General features: G+C 59.8%; 1 protein-coding gene across 22 annotated transcripts in view; it reads right to left on the reverse strand.

The window, feature by feature from the left end:
- Positions 1-207: 207 nt before the first annotated feature.
- The window catches only part of CACNA1G (calcium voltage-gated channel subunit alpha1 G), a 62,803-nt gene continuing 48,769 nt past the window's right edge, over positions 208-14,241 (reverse strand). For 5 of the 22 annotated variants that reach the window (XM_078437297.2, XM_081791247.1, XM_081791248.1 and 2 more), the window contains 12 exons: positions 12,004-12,155; positions 11,166-11,275; positions 10,298-10,431; positions 9,945-10,015; positions 9,739-9,817; positions 9,523-9,644; positions 8,974-9,312; positions 8,191-8,334; positions 6,106-6,240; positions 4,200-4,377; positions 3,730-3,899; positions 208-2,550 (listed from right to left, as the gene is read on the reverse strand). In XM_078437297.2, coding sequence (XP_078293423.2) covers positions 1,816-2,550; positions 3,730-3,899; positions 4,200-4,377; positions 6,106-6,240; positions 8,191-8,334; positions 8,974-9,312; positions 9,523-9,644; positions 9,739-9,817; positions 9,945-10,015; positions 10,298-10,431; positions 11,166-11,275; positions 12,004-12,155 — 2,369 coding nt within the window. In that variant the 3' untranslated portion in view covers positions 208-1,815. The remainder of the gene's footprint in view (positions 2,551-3,729; positions 3,900-4,199; positions 4,378-6,105; positions 6,241-8,190; positions 8,335-8,973; positions 9,313-9,522; positions 9,645-9,738; positions 9,818-9,944; positions 10,016-10,297; positions 10,432-11,165; positions 11,276-12,003; positions 12,156-14,241) is intronic. The other 17 variants (XM_081791250.1, XM_060646366.3, XM_060646365.3 and 14 more) reach the window with 5 other exon arrangements.

Here is a 14,241-nt window from a genome sequence, read left to right on the forward strand (position 1 = left end):
GCCTCTTAGCTCAGGGTTCCAGGCAAGAGAGTATTGCCCCAAGGTAGCACCAGAAAGGAGGTTCTGGGCCGCACCAATAATAGCCCCTCCTCCTCTCCCCCTTCTCCTCCTCCTCCTTCTCCCTTCTCCGCCTTCCCTCCCTGGCCTGCCTTCCCAGCCCCTCCCCCGCCCCCCCCTCCTCCGCTGGCTCCCACTGGGCAGGCAGCAGCAGACCATGTAAACACCTTGATGGCGCTCATTCATCACCCCCCAGGGGTCCAGCTCCGCACTCCGCAGCCTGGCCGCCTGGCCCTCCCGACTCCACCGGGAGGTGGCCTTTGGACTCCTGGCCCCCTCCATCTCGGGAGGGAGCAGCCCGCTCTGTTTGTACAGCTTAATCCCATTGTCAGCTTGATGGAGCAGTGCCCACGGTGCGGGTCAGCAGGGCTCCCAAGGCGTGAGGCTAACGCCCAGACCTCCAAGGTCAAGGGGGCTGAAGCCTGGGGAAGGAAAACCCGGACGCGCTTGCCCCCTCCCCCACCGATCCCGTTGGCAGCGGCTGAGGCTGCCTCCCCCAGTCTCAGTCGGCCCCATTAACCAAAACAGCTTCATTATGCCAATTTCCAGCTTTCAATGTGGGGCTGATAGCTGTCAGCAGAAATAAGAGTTAATCTGGAACTACTCACATTCACAGAGCTGCTGCCTGGCTAAGAGGAAGCGATAAAGCTTTGGTAGAAGCAGTAAACCCTGCTTGCCTAGCCTCCTACCAGGCAGAGGGGCTTCCCTCCTCCCTTGCCCCTGGGGGGTGAGGCTGCAAGGTTGCAGCCCTCCTGGGGAGGATTAGGTTCTCTCTCCCCCAGACAGCCAGCCAGACACGCAGACACACACACACACACACACACACACACACACGCGTGTGCACGCATGCACACACACACACTCCTATACACACACAGGCAGCTCTGACCCCTTCCCTGCCCGCTGCCCACTCCCCAGCTCCGGGGGTCTTTCTCCAGTGCCACCTGGAAATGCCTAACTCTGTCCCTTTCGCTTTCACTCTGGACCGTGATTAACTTTTTTATTTTGGAAAATTACTTTATTATAGATATAGATATAGATATGTATGTATGTATATATAAAAAGGTTCCATTTCATTTGTAAAATCTTATTTTTTGCTTTTTCTCTTTTTCTTTTTTTTTTTTCCTACACAAAATGATGACGAGGTTAAAGGAGAAAATAAGTTACATTACAGTTTCCAAAATGGTCCCCGCTCTCCGCTGAAGATGGGCCACCGTCAGGGCTGAAATGCACTCTCGGTCCCAGCTTGTGCTTTGCAAGAAAAGGGGATATAACTAGACTGGTTATTTTAGGTTAAAATAGCCAAGAGACAGACGCCTTCGCCTCAAAAATATTCTGAGACACATAAAAGTACAAGGAAACAAGTCTCTTCAGTCACAAAATGTCGTACATCCCGCATATACTAGATTCAATTAATTTAATAAAATAGAATATACATAGAGATTCTGCACAAACGTATTGCTTTCTCCCAGTAGCTCCTGGTGTTGGGAACCTCAGCTGCACTGGGCCTCTCTCTCTCTCTCTCTCTCTCTCTCTCTGTCTCTGTGTCTCTCCTCTCTCTCTGCCCGGAACCAGGGTGACCAGGGCTGCTGCTTTCAACGCTCTGGAAATTCTGCTCGCCGGTTCCCAGCGCCACTGAGGCGGGGAGGAGCTCCTCCTTGGAGTCCGTATGGAAGGTTTTTCAGGAACATAGCCCAGGAGGAGGAGCTAGGATTTGGCACCCGGTGGAGAAAGGTGAATGGGGGAGTAGGGCAGGACTCAGGGGTCCAGGTCTGCTGGGTCGGAGGCTAAACCGGAGAGACTCAGCACGTCTTTCTTTGGGGGGGGCGAGGCAGCCATGCTGTCAAGGGGGCCGGAGGCCGAGGGATCCTTGGAGTCGCTGGACGGAGCCCTCCGCCGGAGGCAGACGCCAGGGCTCAGTGGGGGCCGAGGGCCCTGACTCTCTGGGGGGTCTATGGAGATACTAGGCGGGCTGAGTTTTTTCTTGGGCCGGCTTCCGGGCCCCCCGAGAGGCTGGCCCCCAAGGCTAGAGGGGTCGGGGCCCAGGCTGGGTTGGGAGACGCTGTCCAGGCAGCTGACCGCAATGGAGTGCCTCCTCTGTTCATCCAGCCAGGACGAGGGCCTGCGCCGGCCGCTCTGGGCCTCCACACTGTAGCACTTCTTCAGGTCCCGTGGCGACGGGGGCTCCTCCTGGCTGCCCACGGTCAGGGGGTCTCCTGAAACCCAGCTCAGTTCCGTGTCCAGCTCCAAGCTGCTCCTGGTCTCTGGCGGGCCCTTGCTCCAGGTGGGGTCAGAGCCTGGGCAGGGGGCCGGCGGGGGCATGTGCTTCGAGGTCTGGCTCTGGCGGCGGGGTTGCGGCTGCACCTGGGTGCCCAAGTGGCCCCAGAAGGAGGAGGCCCGGGCCAGAGGCGGGGAGGGCCCACTCCCCTCGGACATCAGGTCTTCCCGGCTGCCCAGGCCCTGAACGTCCAGGGAATCAGTCCTTATTGCTGCCTGCGCGAGGTGGGAGGACAGCTCAGCCTAGGGGCTTCCGCTCCCCCATGGACTGTTCCCACCTCCCCCCACCCCCACCCCCAAGCCGGATAGCCCCCGCCTCCCCCCGCGGGCCCACCCTAAGCAGGAGTATCAGCGTTTGCTCTTGTTGGGAGAAGGGGGCCACCATGCCTGCTCCCCCACCCCTCCCCCACGCCTGCAGGAATCGTTCTCTGAAGCTCCCCGCCCTCGGGACACCAGAGCGCACTGGGCCGGCTCTAGTGCACAGCTGGCTCCTTCACTCTTCCCGGCCTTCGCACAGGCTATTCCTTTGGCCTTGAATGCCCTTCTCAAATGACAGGCACCCCTCAACTTGATGGGCTCAGGTCCTCTTGTGACACGGTGCCTGACAATCTGTATCCCCACGTTACAACTAACCCATTCCTCCTCTCTGCTCCCTGCTGCACCGCACACGTGAGCATCCCAGCAGCTGTGAGCCATTGCTGCAATGGTCTGATGGCATTTATGTCTCTGACGCCAGACTGGGAGCTCCAGAGAGCAGGGGCTGTGTCCCCAGTGCCTGGCACACAGAAGCTGCTCGGTGAAACTCTGTAAAATGGGTGGCGACCGTGCCTGTTTCAAGTGTGTGGCATTGAGCAGATTCTCGTGTGGCCAGGATTACACACGAGGGCACCCTGGGCGTGGGCTGTGGCCTTGTCACAGTGGGGTCAGACAAGCCTCACCTGGCTACATAAGCCTCGGCCCTGTGCCCCGGGAAGGGGGGGCCGCGGGCTTGGCCAAAGGTGGAGATACCCAAAACATGCCCTGTGTCCCGTGGCTAAGTCTAGAAGTACAGAGAATCATTGGAAGGCAACTCTGGGCCAGGGAAAGGGAGTCCAGAGACCTGGGCTCTCCCACCAAGTCGACCTGTGTCCCTAAGCCCCCATGGCCCGCTCCGGTCTCCAGCCCTCCTCAGTGGAAGAAAGGAGCAGGGTGCAAATGCCAGAAGGGCACAGACCACTTCTGCTTTGCCAGGCACCGTGCCCCCGGCACCTAGAACTGCCTCTGGACCGCGGTCAGCACACAATAAACGTTTGCTGGAAGAATGAAAAGTGGCCACCTGGTTGTCACCAACAGCCCAGGATTCCCAGCGGAGAGGCCGGCCCCGGGGCCCTGGCCCACCTCTCCACACCTGCTTACCTGGCGCCTGAGTGGCCTCTGAGCCAAAGGGGAGCGGCCCGGTGGGGGCAGTTTGGGGATGGTGTCCCAGGTGGGGGCGCTGTGGGGCTGGAGCAGGTGGGGTGTCTCTTTGGGAAGCTGCAGGATGTAGCTGGTGTCTGCTGGCTGGGAGTGGACTGACAAGACGGAGCCTGTGGGTAGAGAGGGGAGGAGAAGAGGAAGGAGCTGGCAGGTCAGTGGCCTGGCTCTTACCCCAGTCCCTCTTTTCCACTCTCCCTCCCCCATCGGGGCCTCTCCCTTCACCGCAGACCCCTCACCCCGGATTGAAAACCACTCTCCACGGGCTGGCGGGGGGCGGAGGGGGGAGCCCTTGGAGTTCGGAGAGACCTCTTTTGCTGCCTCGGTGCCCCTCCCACCCAGGTCAGGAGTGGGCTTAGGCAAGGATGGGGTCTCCCTGTGCGAGCCGAGCAGCCCTGCCTGAGCCCTGGTACCTGACTGAGCTTTGGGGAGCCCCCAGCTTCTGCGTCCTAGGGACCCCTCGGCGGTGCTCCCGTCCCGGCACATGTAGCTGTCATTGGGCAGAGAGTGCGTCCGGCTGACTCCAGACTTCCGCACGGTGAGCAGGTCTGGTCCCAGGGCGAGGGGAACCTCCTCAGGGTGGGGCTCCATCTGCAAAAGGAACAGGGGAGGGAGGTGGGAAAAAGAGGGGCACCCGGATATCCGGACTGGCTAACTGAGGCAGAGCTGGACAACAGCAAGCAGAAGCGCCCCCAGGCTCTGGCCCCCTCCCCCCACCCTCTGGCCCCCTCCCTCCCACCCTCCCGGGCGTTAATGGGATGAGTTAGTGGTTGGGGGGAAAGGGGGCAGACACATGGGTGAGCCCTCCAGCACAGCAAGGAAGCAGAAAACTATCCAATACTGCATCATCTCAGAGCCTCCTGGTGGGGATGGTGGAGGGGGGAGAAGGTGTCCAGAAAACAGAGAGCAGCCCCCAGGTCCAGCCCGGCAGGTGGTTCAAGAGATGGTTCTCAGGGCCCCCGTAAGAGGCCCTGGAGCAGGACAGTGGAGGCTGAAAAGCTAAAAGCACCCCCTATCCCAGTGCTGGGGTTGTGGGGGTGGGGGTGGGGAATGGGAGGACCTGCCCAGTGAGCGAGGACTGCCTACAGAGCAGAGGCTGTTCACCATCCAGTTCTCTAAGGCAACCCCACGACCCAGCGTGGGGCAGGAGCTGGGCTAATGTGGGTTCGATGACAGGCGAACACTAGAGAGTGTCAGCTGGCTCACCCACCTGTGGCCCTGCACCTTTTAATTACTCAGTGACTCTGGCAGGGGGCAAATGGGAGGTGGGGGGCAAGGTCTGAGTATCACGGCTTCAGGTCCTCCCTTACTGGACAGAATGGGGGTGGGAGTGGGCTTTTTAAATTGGTTTCAAAGAAAAGCAGTAATCTGCCTTTGACCCCAGCTGGAGGGAGCCAAGGTGTGCTCCCAGAAGATTTCTCCATCTCCCTGGGACCCCTTTCCTCCTTAGGGTCCCTTGTACCTTCCATTCCTAATTCTCAGAGAGGCGGGAGGGTTCCTGTCTCCACACAGGCCCCGCGAGCTAAGCACCCCAGGAGGGACGGTTGGAAAAGTCTGGATCCTTTGCTTCCCCTCTCGGCTTCAGGCTCCATTTCTGCCAGCTACCCCAAGACCCCTAGGGACCCCCAGCCTGTGGTCAAGACCCTGTTGCAGCCGAGCCCTGCTGTGGGGAAGGGGCCCCTGTCTCTTCTTAAGTGCCCAGAGGAGGGGGCAGGCAGGGAGGAGGGGGCTGCTCACAGTCTGAAGGGGAAAGGGAGCTGGGCAAGGGTAGAGAAGCTGTCCAAACACAAAGAACACCCCCCCCCAACACGGGGACACACAGTGACAGTGACGGAGGAGACAGAGACAGCCCCCCCAGGTACAGAAGGGCATGGTGGTAGCAGCAGAGAGGTATGAGGCTCTCAGCCACTACGTGGAGGGAAATGGCTCATGTTGCAGGTAGGCGAGAAGGAGGGGGCGGGGAGGGGAAGGGCTGGCTTGCACAGGCTCCAAACACAGAGACTGGGTCTACATCGAGGGGGGCCCTTTGGTCAGCTGCCTGATGCTGACCTCTGTTTCGGAGGGCCGTGTTACTACTCCTGGGTGTTGGGATTAACTCTTTCACAACTGCGCCCCTGGACCCTTGAGGCCCCAATTTAATCTCATCTCATTTCTTGGTCCACAGTGGGGACCCGGAAAGACCCATCAAAGCCTGGAGCACTAAGTGCCTGCCGGTTGATGCCTCCGGTGGCCAAGAGAGAGGAGGGAGGGATCTGGAGCCCTGCAGCCAGCCCAGCCCCTGGGGAGGCTGGGGGAGCAGTGAGGAGCGTGTGTAAGTACATTGCTCTCCAGGGCACTAAGTAAGAGTGTGTGAGTGTCATCAGGCAAAGAGTCATCCGTCAGAGCTAGAGAGCAGGACAGTTCAGACACAATCTCTGACGTCAGAGACAGAGCCTCCCTCTCAGCTAGAGGGATCTAGACAGGGAGAGAGATGATCAGGCATTAGAGACCAGGACAGAGCACCTGCTCACGCGTGCATGCGTGCACACACGCACACACACACACATACACACACGCGCGCGCGTGCACACACACAGGCCCCCCCTTTCCCCCTTTCCACAAAGCACGGGGGAGGGGAAGGCCTCTCTTCTCTCTCCCCACCCCTCTCCCGAGTAAACTGACAGTGCCTCCCCCACCCCACTTTGAACCCCCCCCCCCCCCACCTCGGATCAGAGGCTGCGGCAGGCACCAAAGAGCCAGAGCCAGAGCGAACACCGACAAAGCAGGAGAAGCAGAAACTTATTCTAAAGATACCCCAGGAACCTGAACAGCCCCCTCCCACACCACCACCACCAAGAGAGGAAGCGGGGAGCAGGGAAGGCTTTCGACTCTCATAAAGATGATACCAGAAAAAAAAAAAAAATGAAGAAAGGCCAGCAAAGCGCCTCTCTCTGCTCTCGGCACAGACAGAGCCGCGTGGGGGGCGCTGGGGACAAAGCCGCCAATCTGATGACTGTTTTCTGCCTATTCTCTCTGCTTCCAAAAGCCTGGCAGGACTTGGCCTGCCCCCAGATTTTGGCTTCTCCCCTCCTGGGCCCTCCTCCGCCTGCCGGCAGCTTGCCCGCCCTCTTTAGCTTGGGTTCTGGGAGATGCTCTCCTCCTGCCGCCACACAAACTGGCTGGCTCACCAGGGATCTGCAGGGGGATTTCAGTGCCTGGGGGAGGGGAGAGCCATCCCTCCCAGATGAACCAACCACCTGATCACCCCATTGCGTCCTCTTCTTTCCCTGTTCCTTTGCCCCATGAGCCTCCTTCAGGATGAGAGGCCTTGGGAAGGGATGTGCTCTCTCACTGATCATTCTAGGTCATTGCCATGTTGAAGCGCCTATAGCCTATCTGAGACTGAATCCCAAGGGCGGACCCCTAGAAGCAGGGTCCTTTCTCTATGTGAGGGTCACTGTTCATTGGAGTCAGGCTACAGGTGTCCCAGGTACTGGGACCCTGCCTTCCTTCCCCTCCACCCAACAGGGCCTGTGGAACTCTAGGCTTTTCTATCTCCTGCTGACACCCGTCTCTTTGCCTCCACTCCAGGTCTACTGAGGTCTTCCCTGCAGCACCTGACCCCGGACCTAGGAGGGACGGCAGGGTGCTCTGCCAAGTGGAGGGGGTCAGGGGCAACCAGACAGGTCAAAAGGTGGGGAAGAGGTGGGTGGGAGAGCCCCAGAGAGCAGGAAAGCCACGTTTAGATGGGACTGGGGGAGAAAACCATGCATGAGCTGTGGAAAGGGGCTGGGCTGAGGCGGGACGCCCAGTTTTATTTCACAGCGAGGTCCCCAGAATCCACTCACAGCTGGAACCTTCCAGGCCCTCTCAGGGCCAGGTCAGAAACCACTGTCTACTGAAGGCACTCATCATGTCTAGTGGGCTCCGTGGCTCAGAACGCCACTGAACAGAGGCTTTGGGGGTAGGTGCTGGACACAGGAAAGAAGCAGACTGTGGCCTAAGATATATCCCTCAAAGGGTCCCCTGGCCACCTGCAGTACCCCCCAAAGCCCTTCTCCCCTGGGTTTGGTACCTCGCTTCCTCCACCCACTAAGGTCCCACTCCCAGCTTGTCTTCTGCCCTGCCCTCTTCTCTTCTCCTTTTGGTCCAGGTTCCTTCTGACAAATGCCCTCCGCAAGCCCCTCCTCTAGCCATCCTTCACTCCTAGAGGTGCGGTCCTTACCATCCCTACCTTCCAAATATGTATTCCAGGGGTTGATCTCAACTTGTACGAACCCCTGGCTGCCTCCCGCCGAGCCCAAAGCTCAACTGAGGCCCCGAGGCTGCTCTTTCTCCAGATACCCAGTGGGCAGGAAACACCCCGCCTCCCCAGAAGCACAGCACAGCATGGCACAGCCCGGCACGGCACAGGGGCACGGTAACCTGCGGGTCGGAGCCGCCCAGGCTGCGGGCGGGAGGCAAGGCAGAGGGCTGGCCCCCAGGGCCCGCCAGCTCTTCCATCAGCTTCAGCTCCCCCTCCAGGGAGCCCTGGATCAGCAGGGATATGGTGTCAAACAGCTGTCTGTCCTGGGGGGGGACCAGCCCATGAGGGGAGCGGGGATCAGAGGGGCAACAATGGGAAGTGTCGTGGCAGGGGATTGACAAAAGACACGGAGGGAAAAGGAGGAAGAGGTAACACACACACACACACACACACACACACCAGCAACAGACAGACAGGAGAAGGGGGAGGGGAGGGGATGTAGGGAAGAGAGGTGAGGGAGGAAGGAGAAGGGGAGCCGGAGAGGAGAAGAGCTCAGGAGGAAAGAGGGAGAAGGGGAGCAAAGATAGGGAAAGGATGGAGAGGTGGAATTGGGCAGGTGGAAGGGTGGGAAGGAAAGAGGTTGGTAATCGGGCAAGGGTAAGAAAGAAACAGGAAGGAAACAGAAAACTTAGCCTTGAACCTAAGAGCCGAGAAGGGGAGGCCGGCTGGGCCGGAGGCACAGGGTGTGCTGGGGGCTTGCCGGGGTGGCCCCTAGGCTGCGAGCGCACGCAGCCACCGTCTGGGGGCGGGCGAGGGACCGCTCATCCCTCAGCATCCAAGCAGGAGGGGCAAAAGGACACAGGCGGGGCCCTGGGGTCTGCCACGCTGCCTGCCCACTCCCTGCGCACCACCCACCCGGACCCACCCCACACCCCTCTCGGCAGGGGTGGCTGCTGGCTCACCGTGGGGTGCTCCAAGGAGAAGCGCGAGGCCGCGCCGGCAGCGTGGGCTGCAGCACTGGGCTTGGGGCTGTCGGGGCCCTCCACCCCGGGCCAGAGGAAGGGGCTGCCCAGAGGCGAGCGGGGCTGCGGGCTAAGCGTCTTCATCTCCAACTCCAGCTCGGCCTCCAGCTCGGCCTCCTCCTTGGCCTCCTTGTTGCTTTCCTCCAGGTGCTTCATCAGCACGGCGATCACCACGTTGACCAGCACGAACTGGGCCGTCAGCACAAAGGACACGAAGTAGATGGGGGAGATGACCGTGTTGTAGCAGGTGGACTCCTGGTCACAGTCCCGGAGGGTGTCCTGGGGGCAGAGAAAGCATTACACACTGTCCTGGGGAGAGGGAGTCCCGGAATGTTTCCGCCTGACGGACAGAAGGTCACATGCTTTCATTCGGGGTCAAGGAATTCATCCTGCCGGGGAATCTGGGCTCCAGGTGTGGGACCGTGTCTCTGGGGCCAGGGCCAGCCGGGGGCGGGGCGGGGAGGGGACACGGCTGTGGTGCGCCCTCACCTTCATAATGCCATTCCAATTGTCACCTGTGGAGACTCGGAAGAGGGTCAGGAAGGCCATGCCAAAGTTCCGAAAAGTGGCATGCCGGCCCAGGCCCTCGCAGGGGTGCGTCTCGTCACACTCTGGAGGAGGAGGGAAGGAGAGAGAGGCCTGAGTTAGTGCAGCAGCCCCGGGGCCTCCAGCCCTGACTCCTCTGCCCTCCCCACCCCGACTCACCCAGGTCTCCAAAGAGCTCCACACCCAGAGCTGCAAAGATGAAAAACAACAACATGAAGAGAAGTCCCAGGTTCCCCACCTGGAAAAGAGGAAAAGAAATGGGAGAGGTGCCACTGGATCTCCCAGCCAGCTTCCCTGAGCTCCCTTTGGAAAGCACCCCGTTCGCCCCGAGGGGACCCCTCCCACCCACCCCCACCTCCAGCTACCTGGGGCAGGGCCTGCATGACCGTATCCAGCAGTGCCCGCATGCCCACGGCCATCTTCAGCAGCTTCAGCACTGCAGAACAGGACAAAGTTGTGAGCGGGCCCCGCTGGGTCCCAGGCCACACAGCTGGTGGAGCCAGGGCCACGGTGGGGGCTGGGGTTGGTGGGATGGCCAGCCAGGCCGCCAGGGCCCTACCTCGGCCCAGCCCCCCCGGCCCTCCCCTTTGTCAAAGGCTGGGAGAGAGACCCATGGGAACACACACACACACGTACAAAGTCCCTGGCCGGCCACAGAGCCGACCCCTGCTATCTCCCCCTGGGTAGGCGCGTGGCGGGCAAGAAGGCGGGCACCGACCTCGGGCAATGCGTAGCACCCTCATGATGCGGATGATGGTGGGGTTGATGGGCAGCGAGGCATTGACCTCGATCTCCTCCAGCGTGATGCCCATGATGGACAGCAGCACGATGGCCAGATCCAGCTGGTTCCACCTGGAAAGCCCAGGACACAGCTCCTTGAGTGGGGGGGAGCCGGGGGCACCTTGGAGGAGGGGGCAGTCAAAGTAACACAAGTGACTGCAGAAAGGAGGGTGGAGGTCAGCCAGTCCCGCCTCCCCATCCTGCAGAGAAGGCATGGCTTGACCCTGGTCACACAGCCCGTCGGTGGCACGGGCGGGGCCAAGACTTTAGCTCGAGGACCTCTACTTTCCATGTGTATTCATTCTTTTTTTTTTTTTTTAATTTGGCACTTATATGTTGTTTACTAGGTGCCAAGCACTGTTTTAAGGGCTTTACAAAAAAAACTCTTAATCTTCATAGCTCTGTGATACGGACAGTATTATTATCGCTCATTTTACAGATGAAGAAATTGAGACACAAAGAAGTTAAGTCACTTACCCCAAGTCACCAGCTTCTAAGTGGGAGAGCCAGGATCCGAATCCGGTCCAGGCAGTCTGGCTCCAGGCTCTGTGCTCTTAAGCCCCAGTCTGGGCCACATGGACTTCCAGCTGCCAATGGCCCCCAGGCCCTGTCTTGTCAAATTCCTTCCCTTCCCTCCCATCTCCCAGGCTCTGGACAGCCCCCCCTTCCCCCTCGCCATCAGCCCTGGGTGGGTCCTAGCGTGGAGGCTGAACCTCAGGAGTCCAGAAAGGTTTTCAGGCATTTCCCTGGGAGACATGCCCTTTCCCCACTCCCCCCCACCCCCACCCCCCACCCCTCTCTGTTACCTGTCCTGGAAGAACCGACGGAAGCCAAAGGCCACGAGTTTGAAGACCGACTCTAACACAAAGATGATGGTGAAGATGTAGTTGCAGATCTTCAGGGCCTCGTCCAGGATCTGGCAGGGATGCGGGGGGTGTCTATGCAGGGTCTCCTAAGGCCCAGGGGTGATGCCTGCCCCTCCCCCTCCATCACACTCCGGGATCTGGGAGACAGGTGAGTCTAAGGGGGCTGCTGGCCACCACACCGGGACAGAAGAGGGTCCTCATTCACATGCACGAGCCAAACTTTGAGCTAAAGGATCTCTCTCCTTGAGGGATGGTGAAGAGACCACATGAGAACGAGCTGGAGGCCACAGAAGGCTAGAACCCGGAAAGGGCCTGGTGCATTACTAATTCGACATCCCCATTTTACAGATGGGGAAACTGAGGCCTGGAGGACAGCTGACGGTGGCTGATTCGAGGAGTGGCAGGATCATTGGTGAGTTTAGAGCTGGACATTCACCAGAATCCAGAATCTAAACTCCAGAAGGGCAGACACTGGCCTTCACTGGTCTGTCTTCTTTACCCTCAAAGGGTAAAGAAGGAAGCACGTGGCAGGCACTCAATAAATATTTTGTCGGGGAAAGAAATCAGGTCCTCTACTTCCCAGCTGCGTGACCTTGGTGTAGTCGACTAACCTCTCTGAGCCTCAGGGTCCTCATCTGTGAAACCAAGACGATACCCACTTCCAGGGGCCACTGCAAGGTGTACAAGAGGGCGCCCAGCACTTGCCCGAGGTCCCCTGGCACGGGCTGGGGTAGCCTCAGCCTGCAGTCCCACGGCTGGAGGCAGGACTCACTCCTACCTGGGGCTGCTGGTAGTGCTCCATGGCCATGGTGACCACATTCAGCCCGATGACACCCGTGATGAAGAGATCCAGATAATGGCTGGTGCACAAGTGGTGAACGAGGAGCCGGAAGCGAGAGTAGTCTGAATAGTAGGGTTTGCACTGGGCCTCTGGTGGGGCGGGGGGTGGGGGGGAGAGCAGAGCAGCCGTCGGGCCCCTGCCCGCTGCGCCCCCTCCACCCAAGTCCCTCACAGCCGCCAGCCTCTAATGCCAGAGCTGAAACATTCCAGTATCATCCGCATCCTCGCCCTCCACACACCGCCTTCCTCGGGGCGGGGGCGGGGGGAGCTCTCTCGCGTCTGCCCTCCAAGCGTCTGTTCTACTGGCCACAGTTGGGTGCAGAAGGGGTCAGGACATGCAGAGCTCCCCGCCCACATTAGACACCAGGTGAGCCCCCTCCCCAAGGCAGCCTCCCAAATCCGCCGGCCCCTCGCAACGCCCTTGACTTGGCGTTCCGCAGCAAGGCCAGATCGGTAAGACGAAACACAACCGGTCTTATTAGGCTCAGAGGAAGCTCCATCAGCAGAGAGGCAAAGGCCCTTGCTCTCAAGCTCAGCCCCCCGAGGGGGAGCAGAGCAGATTACACAGAGCTGGGATTTGGAGATAACACCGGAGATTGGAAATTGGACATCCTCTTGGCCGGCCGCGCTGACCCGCCCTGAGGGCCTCCAGAGGGGCAGGGGCCTGGGCCTCCGGTGCCCTCACGGGGGGTGCGGGGCAGAGGGAGGCCACGGGGCTCTGCTCTTCCCCTAGATTCACGTGGGAGGGCTCCACCTGAAGGACTCACCCAGTTTCTAACGAGGCAATGCCCTGCTCTCGAGTGGCAGGCTAGCATCAGGCTCCAGGCTGGGCTGGAAGCACTGTCTGAGATCTGTCAGAGGCATATTTCTCTTGTAATTAGCGAACCACTTAGTTATAAAATCATGGTGCCAGAAGGTTGGCCTGCTAAGCAGGCGGAATGAATCTGGGGGCAGAAGATGGCAGGGGGCCCCCTCCTCCAGGTGCTGAGGAAAGGCCAGGCCAAGTTGGGGATAGATGTCATCTGGAGGCGGTTGACAGATCGGTCTCCCAGGCAGCCACAGAGAAAGAAGAGGCTCCCCGTGGGGAGGCTTGGGGCAGCCTCAGGTCCCAGACAGCCCTTCCCCCTCAGAACGTCTAGGGCAGAAGCCAGCCAGCGAGGGCTGCAGCCTCTGAGGCCGGTGCCAGGGGTGGCTGGCTCAGGGGCAGCAGGAAGCTTTGGGTCCGGGCCAGCTCAGTTATAAGTGTCCTTCCCCATGCAGAGGACTATTTCACAGAGAGGGAAACTGAGTCAGGGGGTGGCCTGGGGGGTGGCCAGGGGGTGGCCTCCCACCCAAGGCCGAAGGAAGAAGAGTGCCCAAGAGCTGCACGTTCGGCCTCGCCTGACGCCACTCTCCAGCATCGGCCTCGATGTGTGGATAACCAAGAGGCCGGAAGTCCCGAATGTTCTGGCACACCACAGCGTGGGTTATGCCATCATCTCGTTTTCGGAGATGGGCCGGCCAACTGTGGCTTTGTTAGCTCAGGTGGCCCTCCTGATCCCCAGGACGGGGTGGGGGTGGAGAAGCTCAGGACAAGGGACAACATGAGGCCACGGGTCATCCACACTGCGATTGTGGAGGGTGGACCCGGCGAGCCGGGCGTCTTCCTTCCTTCAGTACCCACAAGAACCAGAGGGCGCTAATCGCCCTGCGTTGCCTTAGCAGCTGGAACACTGTCTCTGCATTAATCTCCATAAGTGCCGAGAGCACCCGATCCCATTATGCTAAAATATGAATGGAGAATTAACTAAAATGTTTGAATACAATTAGGTTAGAAAAAGCAGCTCCTTATTAGCCCCATTATTAGCTAAGATAATGCAGAGGAGAGGTGGGGAGAGTCTCCCTCTCCCCTGTCCCCCTAGCCTGACTAGGTAGCAGCCCCAAACTGAAGGGGGCTGCTGTCACCACCTCTGCCTTCTGGCCTTGCTCTGGCTGTCTGAGGGCAGGTGGGCTGGAACTAGCTTGGGACCCTCCTCCCCGCAGCCCATAGGAAAGGTGGGGACAAGGCTGAGGCCGGGCATCTGCTCGTAGCGACAGGTGCCAGGCCCTTGAGGTCTGCGGCTCGAGCCCCAGTCCCAACCCCAGACCAGCAGATGCCGAGGCTGCCAGAAATCCCCCTTCAGAGCACAGGTCCAAA

The sequence above is a fragment of the Panthera onca genome, chromosome E1, assembly GCF_046562875.1.
Source record: "Panthera onca isolate mPanOnc1 chromosome E1, mPanOnc1 haplotype 2, whole genome shotgun sequence".
In the NCBI taxonomy this organism is placed as follows: domain Eukaryota; kingdom Metazoa; phylum Chordata; class Mammalia; order Carnivora; family Felidae; genus Panthera; species Panthera onca.